Consider the following 11,282-nt stretch of genomic DNA (forward strand, 5'->3'; position numbering starts at 1 on the left):
AAAGCATAGAAACGCGTTTTATATTGGTTAAATTTTTATGTTTTCGTGTGCGTTTTATTTTTATTGAGATTTTGTTTTGCTGTTATACAAAATAAATAAAACTTTATGAAGGATTTGTATTTTATTGTACCAACTTACTCATGAATTTATAGTATTAAACTCAATAAATAATTTGCCGCCAGCTAAATTTTATTTTATTTTTTCTAAACTAAATGATGTGCAGCAGTCAACTACGGAGACGCAAACAAAGGCTGAATTTACTAATTTATACATAAAAACGTACATAATAAATTATATAACTTAAATTTGAGTTCAAAAATCTCGCAAGAATACCACTTTTTAGAACAATATGTTTTGACATTAAACTGTAGATTGCCATTATTTATTAAAAATAAGTTTTCCAAATTCTGTAGTGGGCCTAAAAATGTGAAAAAAGAAATTAAATTCCTTGATTTTAAACTGAATGTTGAGCGATTTCTTATTTGAGTTTCCGTATGCTATGGAATGTATTTTGTAAAAATTTTTATGAAACAAAAAATATGTGCAGCGAAATGTGCGAAAATCTTCAATTCTGATACATAATTATAAAAAATAAAAGTTTTAAACGACGCTGAAGCGATAAAAAAAATTAAGTTTTAATTATATGCTGTGCATTTCATTTGGAGTACCTCTAGTAATATTTTTAAAGTGAGTATTTTTATTGGCCCCGTAAATTATGCTGTGTGTATTAAGACCGCAATCAAAAAATGAAAAAATACCGCGGGGCTTGAAAAGTGACACCCTAAAAAGTTAATATGCCCACAATTTAATTTTATTTCGATGTGTGAACAACCAGAAAGACCTTTCTGTCACATTTTGGAAATCAGTTTCAGAAATAAAAGCTGCAAGATGTGACTGCAGTTGAGAGAGCGCAAATCGATTTCGGAAATATATTTCAACTTGCTCGTGCTGCAGTAGCAATCTGCAACTTGCCTTTCGGAAATAAAAAATCTCTCATGTTACTGCTTGTTGCATTGCCACGTCTGACAGGCTCTTATTAAAACTAGTATCACCCAGTTATCGAAATTCGACACTTTCTTTTCATTCACATTTTTTATATTTCTTGTCGCCAATGCTTCGGTCGATTAAATCCTGAATATATATTCATTTCAAGAACAAATGCTTTTATAAACTTTTATAATAACAAAAAAAAAAACAAATAACTACATAACATTACCTCATTCGAGAATCGGCCAAAAACGGCCGATGCCGATTCTTTTCGCCGATATTAGCCTCGACATCGGCCGATTAATCGATCGGACTCTACTCCTTTATGCGAATGGCCATTTTGAAGTTCACTAAATAGAACACAGAAAATTATATAGATCTCTAGCCCATCTACCTCCCTAATGCGTGATATGCGTACATATATCCTTTTAAACATAATTTAATAATCCTAAGCATATTTTAAATTTCGTGAAAACTCACAGGAAAGAAATTGGATAGGAACTTTGAATTAAATTGTATCTCTGGTCAAGAATATCGTGCGCCAAAAATCGGTAATGGCGATTTCGTTTCTACAAAAAAATGTTGCCTTCTCATCGCCCTCTCCTTAGTGTTTGTGCGTAGAGCAAAGTATGTTTGGAAAAATGTATTATGAAGAAAACAAAAGACAGATATATAACTTATACGAACGAAAAAATAATAAAATAAATTGGGCAGCCCACATTAAAGTCCATCGGTATGTATGACAAAATTTGTTTAAACTTATTAAATATTTCATTATTTAACTGAAACTGCATTTCAGATGGCGGTGCCAGCGCTTAAAATGATCCAGTTCTTACGTTTCTTACCCTGTTCAGGCGAGAACTTTTATTGGGTTCGAAATCCATTAGCCATTAAGAGCCTTTGTCATTAAGGGATGGTGAGTTCTGAGTATACAAATACCTTCAAGTATTAGTTTTAGTTTCGCCTGGCATGATATTTATCAAAATAAACGGCATTTTAAAAATCGTCTAGGCCTGTATGTGGTAATCAGAATTCTCTGATCCTGCTGAAATCGTCCGGAAGTTGCTAACATTTTGATGCGCTTCGTTTCTGTGGACTCCCAGGTGAATACCAATCCCAAACATACCTTCGTCGTACCGATTTAAGTTTATAATCTTTAGCTTTCATACATTTTTCTGTACTGTTATTTAGTAAGCATTATCTTGCATGTTTTATCTGTTTATTATTGTAAGGTTTTATATTAATGTGCACATGCGATAAAAAACTTAAATAAATGGATTACGTAAATAGCAAAATCTTTTTAGCTTATGTAGTGGATCGTTAAGGAGCAATTAGGAAGTACTCTCCTACTACTCCATGAGGAGGAATTAGGGAGTATAGAAACCTTGTTTTATTACTCGTAAAGGAGATTTGCGGGATGACTCTTATGGGAGTACTCCCGTATTGCTCGTTTGGGAGGAATGTGGGATGTTTTTCTTTGTGCACTCCCTTTTTGTCTTTTTGGGAGGTTTCTGGGAGCTTATTCTGTGAGTACTCCCGTATTGCTCCCTTAGGAGCTTTGTGGGATGCTATTTATGTGTGTGCTTCCCGATTGCTCGTTTAGGAGGTAAAAGGGATTACTCCCCCTCCTAGGACATACAATGTTAAAAGGAGTATACAAAATTACATGCTTATATACAGAAGCATAGGGAGCAATGGGGAGTATTCGTATGCTCCCAAGGGAGTACCCACCGAGCAATCGTACGATGCTCCCAAGTTCTACTGGGTTAGGCCTACAGGTAATTTAGGATTCTATGTATTTCATCATTTTCTACCTTCACTTTACAACGTCGTTTTTATTGACTCTTAGAGCAACTAAAGTACCTTAAAGTATAAATTTTTAAACATCTTCATTAAATTAGTAATTGAAACAGCAGTTTTAAACCTGTTTTTTATTATTATTATTGTCTAATCAATTCTCACTGGCATACTAAAAGATGTTAAATACAAGCTCTGCGCTAACTTATGTATGTATGAATGTACATACATACATATGTATTTGCATGCATATTTTTATACACATAATACATAAGTAGGTATTCGAACACATTTAAATATATGCATCTGCAATTAAATTCTTGACTCAACTAATTTACACCAAAACGTGTACCACGAATTAATCTTCCGTATCTGCCGAAGATGACTACAAATTGCTAACAATCAAACAAACTTACTTATGAATGTTGAGGAAGAGTAAAAGGCGGATTGAAACAAATATTACCAATAAAGCAGAAGATCAATATCAATGGCTGGGGGGAATTCAGTATTATTGACTAGTTTATTTCCGCTTTTATGTGCAAACATGCATACATAAATGCATACATATGTACATATGTATTTTTATCAACATTGAGCTTTCATTATTTTTCCAAATGATGCCGGAACTAGGATTGTTGATATTTTATCGAAATATCGATATTGACGATATTTTTTTCTCCTATCCGATATTATTGGCGCGATATTTTTCGAACGATAATATCAGATATCAATGTTTTATGCACAAATATCGCCTAGTTCCCAGAAAGAATACTTTTTGTATTTATATTGTTAATTTTTTATATCATTTCAAGAGATTTGAATTTACGTATGTTAGTTAAACAGCGCAATAGCTTAAAGGAGGTATTAATTAATGAATACATAAGTATATATTACAAAATGTGTCCTTACGTACATTCTCATTTGAAAACATTAGCTAAGATTTTTTACGATTAAAATTCTGATAGTTAAATTTTTAAATTGCCGGAAGTCTGCAGGCTAAATTTTTACAAATTATCGATAAGACGATTATTTCAGTTTCGCCATTTCGGTATATCGTAAAGCGATATTTTCGACAATATTAACAATCTTAGCCGGAACTATGTACATATCGACGGCTGAGTAGAAGATCGACCTATTTCGGCAGCCGGTTCGAAAATGCCCTACCTCAGAAAACTATTCAAGAACGCCTTACTTCAGAATTTGATTGAAGAACGCCCTATTTCAGAATTTGATTGAAAAACGCCTTATCTCAACTCAAAACGTATTGAAAATGTGCTGAAATAGGGCGTTTTTGAACCGAATTCTAAAATAGGCTATTTCTCGACCAAATTCTGGAAATCAATTTTTTGAGATAGGAAGTTTTTGAACTGGCTGCCGAGATAGGTCGATCTTCCACTCAGCCGTCGATATATGCATACATACATATACCCGTCTAACTAGTAATATACGTAACTAAGTAGACTGTTCTTGGTGGTTAGTTTTCTGTTTGGACCGAAACGGTAAATTAATTTGATGATTTTAGCCGGAAACATTTTAGGGTCAGTTTTTTACTCTAATTTGGCAGCAGCAGTTAAGAAGAAATGAAATAAATGATTTAATTTTGGTCCATTGTTTATTTTTTATTTTTTACATTTGCATGGAGTGTACCCATTAGACCAACCAATGTGTTCGCGCAATCAACTTGTATAATCTTTTGTGGATTTTCTCTTCAGTCTGGTGAAAACGTTTCGGCAGGATGTCATTTCTGTTAAATATAAATGGGTTAGAGTGGGTTTCCAGTCTTAGATTATAAGAGACAGCATGCGTTGGTTTTTGACATAATAATGTGCATTTACAATACTTCTGAGAGTTTTCGATTGAAATCTTTGAAGTATTTCTGTGTTAGAGTTACCCACAACTGAATTCCGTAGGTCTAGACTCTAGATCAGTTTTATAATAATAGAGTATAGGAGAAGTTTATTGTCAATAGATAACTGAGAGCTGCGATTCATAAGTCATTGCAGGTTAGTGAGTTTAGGTCCTAGAGCTTTTCGTATTGTAAATATATGCGTTGTCCAGGTTTACTTTCTATCGGGGTACATACCAAGATATTTAGTCTCGTTGCTATGAGGTATAGGTATATGTACAAACCATTGAGTTTGACGGGCGGGCAGGTATCTCGTTTGAGGGTGAATAGGGGTATTCTCTGAGTCTTGCAAAGCCCTTGCACGGTGCACGGATTGCACGGTTTGCAAAGCTGTCCCATACGAAAACCGGTTTTAGCCGTGCAATCCGTGCAATCTGTGCACCATGCAAGGGCTTTGCAAGACTCAGAGAATATCCCTAATGTCAACTGGTCGGATTTTGACTCATTGGACTTTATTCGCCAATATTTTAACCAAAAAGCCAACTTATTGACCCCTCCATTAATTAAAAAAAGTTTTTTTTTTCTCATAGCGGTCGCCCCTCGGCAGGCAATGGCAAACCTCCGAGCGCATTTCTGTCATGAAAACAGCTTCTCATAAAAATACATTCGCCGTTCGGAGTCGGCGTAAAACAAGGCGCACGCCACAAATCGGAGGAGAAGCTCTACCATACACATTTTCGATGGGCACCCTAATGTAAGTACATACAAATAAATACTCTTAAATGAACCCAATTTGCTAGAGCTCATTTCCACATCTTACCTTTTCTTTTTAAGCTGCGCCGCCACCTTGCAAAATGGCACTACAATGACTTGCAATCACTTCAATGCATAGCCTTTTCACAACACAAATATTGAACTATGTATGTACATAAATTGAAATTGCTACTTAAAACGCCTTTGTACACTAATTAAAAGACATTTGCACATTAAATATTTAATCTTTATCACTTATTTATTAAACTTTTCACTTTTCACAATAGAAAAACCGAGCACACGCGCACTTTATACAAACGACGATTTAAGTATGTAAAACTGAGGATGCGGAACTACTGANTTTTCACAATAGAAAAACCGAGCACACGCGCACTTTATACAAACGACGATTTAAGTATGTAAAACTGAGGATGCGGAACTGCTGAAGAAAGGAACACAGAGAGAAAGGAAACTAGTTTTAAAATTGTTATTTTATATTTTCCGATTTCCCATCAATACCAGCGACGGCACTAACCACGAGTATTTTGCGCACCGAAGATTTTGTAAACACAGGAAGATACATGTGCTAAGATTTTGCAACCATTTATTCAAGTGGATGTGGAAAGCATGAATGCATATACTTTAAACTGCAAATAAAAGAAAACAATTTAAGGAAACTAGGGTTCTTTACACATGTATGTACATACTTATGTTTGTATGAAAATATCACATACATGCAGTCATAACTTCTGTCACAGCTTTTTTGCCACCACCCTGTGAACTAAATGAATCTAATTGGTTGGTGTCATGGTTTGTGTAATTATTGAAAAACCTTTAATAAATTTGATACTGGTGAAAATGTATGCTGTTCCTATTGTCAACAGTTCCGTTTCCTCAGTCGTATTTAAGCCGTCGCACAGTGGTACAGCCCCATAAATTTTTTTTTTTTTGAAAAATTAGAAGGAATCTGCACAGATCCTAAATTTTCCGTGTTTAACATTTATGGACACTAGTAATAACTCGCAAAAATCGGGGTGCTCCGTGGTCTATAAAATCTGCATATTTCTTTATTCTAAAAACCACATGCATGAAGATTGTTTGTACATCACTATTATATAAGTGATTTGTGTTATTTATTATAACCCTCTGAACGTATTATATTCGTTTTTAGCTTTAAAAACTGTATTATAACAAGATCTCATTTTTTAAATAAAAGATTTGTTAAATCGATTTCATGAATTTTATAAAAAAAAAATGGCGATTTTTGGCGATTTTTTTTCAAAAATTGTGCTTTTTTTAACAATCTGGACTCACTGGTGCCTACAAAAATTTCGACCTAATCAAAGGATGAGTCATGTGAAATACTTTTAGTAGTACATACATGCTTTTTATTTAATTTCTTTTTTATGAGGTTTGTGTCACAACTACATTGAATATGTATTATAATTTAAAATTTGATTTCCTTTCTCCCTGTGTTTCTGCCATCTCCAATTCCGTATCCGCAGTCGTGTTTCAACTTTCGCTAGTGTTTGTTGCTCGTTTTCTGCTGTCTAGTGAACAGTTTTATTAAATTGTGATTTAAGTTAAATATGTTTTGTTGGGTGTTTATAGTGTATTTAAGATGTGAAGTTAAAATAATGTTAATACATATTTATGTACAATGTATGTACATAATTATATATCGATGGTCCTTTGCAATAGCGACGCTACTCAAAACTAAAAAAAAAGTCCAACTACAGAATAGTGTTGCCAGATTTTTGTTCAGCCTTGGGACAAATGAATAATTTGTCCCAAAAATACGGGATTTACAAAAATTTAACGCGACAAATGAGAAATTAAGGATTTGCTTTAAAAGCCCAACTACGAGCCATATATTAACAAAGGTGATCCATTTCAACGAGGTAATGCTCAAATTATTTATAATCTTATGATAAATTTCGTTTATTTCATGGCAACACTTTTTAATTTACACAAAAATATGTGTGCACGTAAACATATAATTAACAAAACCATAAAAACAAAGTAAGAGATACAGTTGTGGTCAAAATAATAGTAGCAAAATTTAAAATGATGCCGTTGGAAACTTATCTCTATTTATTTCTTGTTAATAATTTTCATATCAAATATGAGTTGATCCATATCAGATACCACATAAATAAAAGTTCCAAAGCTTGCAAATAGTTCACAAAAATTAATTTCATAAAAATTTCGATATTTTTAACTAGATTTCCTAGAATATTGTGCATACTTACAAGTGAAAAAAGAATCCGATGTTTTCCCGAAACAGGGTTACATATCAATATACATAGTAGGCATGGGTAACACTGCGCTGCGCGGCGCAATTACGGTAACACCGTAGCCAGAGTCGCCGCGCCAACACCAGTATATGGAAAGCGCCAGCGCCATTAACACCAAGCAACACATGAGGCACCAACACAATTCGCCTTTGAAAATTTACACGTACTTTGTTTTTGCTTTTGAGCGTTGAGAACGCAAATTTAAAGCTTTTACTCAAGAATGATGAGAATATCGTGCCATTTACTACATTCCTATCAATTAAATTTGGTTGGCGGTACAAGCATTGCTCAGCGCCGAAAATTATAGAAATAATAGACATGACACCACTGTATGGTGTACTACACTGTATGACGATGGGTACTGTAGTGACACTCAGATGGCACCGTGTTCAATTCAGTACACTGCACTATTGCGCTGAGTAAGTGCGCTGACACCACAGGTGGCGCTGGCGTTATTAAGCTAGCGCCAAAAAAATTGCGCTATTACCCATGGCTAATACATAGTATATAAAAAAAAAGCTTTAGACGGACTCTGACAAAACCAGCAAGAAAATTTCTATTAACAGCCGTATTCTAACAAAGTCACAAACTTTAACTCATCGCTGCTGTGATTTCTACTGCGCCTCAAAGATTGCCGCTGCAAAAAATATGTCGCTACAATTGTGTATTTTTCTAGCACTCAAAATCGAATTTTTTGTGACACATTTCTCGGCGGACTAGAAATCACAAAAGTGATGACCTAAGTTTTGTGACTCTGTTACTGTCTGTGCTGTGGTGGAAAATAGCTTTACTTTCACAAAATAAATACTTATTAAAATATCAAGTCCTAATTTCTATTTTGGTCACTGTAGGCATTCAGATTAGAAAATAATAACTGTTTATGGAGAAAATTGCGACCATATACCAACATCACTTAAAACTCGTTCATAGGCATGCCATTTAAATGAGCTGTTAAGGCGTCGCAACACCGAATACGGGATAAATACAGGACATTAAAAGAAATACAGAACATTGGCGTCCCGTATAAAATAAATAAATTACCAGGACAATGGGGCAAAAAAGTTGACTGTCCCGTATAATACAGGACAGATGGTCACATCGAAGTTATAGCCATGGTGCGACTAATAGTTGTTTTTGGTTTGCCCGACAAAGCGCGCCTTTCACTTTTTATGCCATGCACGTTTCATGAAAATAACGAAACGTAATAAAAGAAGCACTGGAAATAAAAAACAAAAAACGAAGACAACCTCAAAATAAGAACAAAGTTACTAGTTAAAAGAAGCTATTTATGGAAGCAAAACATAAATGAAAATTAAAGTTTTAAAGTATGAAAAGATATAATCATATAATATATTTAATAAAACCAAATGAGAAAATGCGAGAAACACCAGAAGCAAAACGATTCACACTAAGCTGAATATATATTGGTTATGCAATTAAGTACGACGTTGTCTATCTTCTGGTTGATCAAGGGAACTTTTTGTTTTTGTTTTTTATTTTTTTTTTAATACAGATAATATCTACATAAGTAAATGACTCACTATTTCCATTTTATTCTAATTTTTTAGTAAAATCGTTTATATATACAATAATTTATGCATACATTTTTGCATTCGGATTACGCTTAACTTAGCTTAAATATACAACACTTTTTGGACTAGTCTGTGCACACCCGCTACCCGGAACATTTTTTTTTTACAACTATGCACTACTTGTGATGGTATGGAATAGGTAAAAACATTCTATTTAGGGCCGTTTTCTCATCTAACCTTCAGATCACCGGCCACTTTATCGCCTCGATATACAAGTTTTCGTTTCCTCACGAGCGTATTAATTTCTCGAATCGATAAATTGTTGCTCACCCAGTACAGCGTTTAAAAATTTGTAGCCAACTTTAAAATTTGGTTTGGTTTTGGTTCGTGGGTCTCAGATATATTAGATATTTCAACCAAGGTTTTGGTGTTTGCTTACAGTGGCTCTTTCTCTTTACTTGCTTATATTGCATTACCAACCTATGAAATTTTATGAGGAATGTAGTGAAGTTTCACTATAGCGTTGCCGTAATTTCGGAATAAAAAATTTATTTTTACCGGTAGGAAAATACTTTAAAGTGAGGAACAATTTATCTGCTTACATTAGAAACGGGCCCTTATATCACCATCGAAAATTTCATTATCACTATGGCACTGGCACGGTTTTTCATAGCCATAACCTTTGTTCAACTCAGTGGTGGATTCACGATCTCTTGCTGTTGTTGTAATGATTGCTGGACGCTGAGGCACCACTGTTGGCCTAATGGTAAACGGAATGCCCGTTGTAGTGCCAACGATCTCCTCAGCTGTTGTGCTTACTAACGACTCTGGTGTGGTTGTCGTTGCTATTGTTGAAATGATTGCTGGATGCTGAGGAAGCACTGTTGGCCTAATGATCAACGGAATGCCTGTTGTAGTGCCAACGATCTCCTCAGTCTCCTCAGTTGTTGTGCTTACTAACGACTCTGGTGTGGTTGTCGTTGCTGTTGTTGTTGTCGGTATAGTTGTCGAAGGTCTCTCAGTAGTGGTGGTGGTGGTGGTGCTGCTGCTGCTGCTGGTTGTTGCTGTTGTTGTGATAGTAGTGGCATAGCTTGTGGTTGTTTTTGGCGCACTTGTAGTTACTTCCGGTGTGAAACTAGTATTCGGTTCTGTGCTTCTTTCCGTTGTTGTTCTTCTAGGTCGGCGTGTAGTCGTTGCTGTATTGAACTTGAATCCAAGCTTATTACCTAAGATGCCACTGCCCGCACCACTGCCACCAAAGGAGGAAAGTAAATTAGTTACCAAAGTCAATTTCCGACTTATAAGATTTACAGGCAGCTGGAAGAGACCACCAGATGCTGAAAAGCTTGAAGAGGAGGAGGAGGAGGAAGAGGTAGTAGATGTGGAAGGCGCTGAAAATAAAACGGAAGCAAACAAGTTTTTGTTTATACAAACATATTCTACAAATGTATAAGAATGCGCGATTTATTTTGAGGTTGTATATGATTTTCTAAATCAATTTAATTAACAAGTTAAATAAAGTATTTTATTATTGGTATCAAACAAATTTTTTGAAAAGGGTTGCCACCTACTTTAAAATTTAAATTACAAGTTCAACGAAATTGCCACCTTTTTAATAATTTAAAATTTATTTTATTAATAGGTTTAATCGAATATTACAATATGGGTGACAAACTAAAGACGTTTAAGAATGTTTTATTTAGAAAATATTTTGAAGACGGTTGCAACCTGTTTACAATAGAAGTCCAATTTTATCATAAGCGGAATATATCGACAGTTGAGTATAAAGTCGAAGTATCTCGAAGTATCTTAGAAAACTTTTCAATAACGCCCTACTTCAGAATTTGAAAGAAAAACGTCCTATCTCAGAATTTGAAAGTATGTTGAAATTCGTTTTTCAATCGGCAGCCGAGATAGAGCATTTTTGAGCCGAATTTTGAAATAGGGTGTTTTTCAATCAAATAGGGCGTTCTTGAAATGTTTTTTAGATAGAGCGTTTTAGAACTGGCTGCTGAGATAAGTCGATCTTCCACTCAATGGTCCATATGAGGTATTACAATATGGATGTCA

General features: G+C 34.6%; 1 protein-coding gene across 1 annotated transcript; it reads right to left on the reverse strand.

The window, feature by feature from the left end:
* Positions 1-9,815: 9,815 nt before the first annotated feature.
* Positions 9,816-10,603, reverse strand: LOC108374075 (salivary glue protein Sgs-3-like; the record flags this gene model as incomplete). Its single annotated transcript, XM_017630040.1, has 2 exons — positions 9,816-10,195; positions 10,325-10,603. Coding segments are annotated over 2 exons (659 nt in total), but the record flags the coding sequence as incomplete, so codon positions are not given.
* Between the last annotated feature and the right edge of the window lie 679 nt (positions 10,604-11,282).

This window comes from Rhagoletis zephyria, unplaced genomic scaffold (genome assembly GCF_001687245.7).
Source record: "Rhagoletis zephyria isolate East Lansing unplaced genomic scaffold, Rhagoletis_zephyria_1.1 Rzeph_scaffold_07300, whole genome shotgun sequence".
Classification (NCBI taxonomy): Eukaryota; Metazoa; Arthropoda; class Insecta; order Diptera; family Tephritidae; genus Rhagoletis; species Rhagoletis zephyria.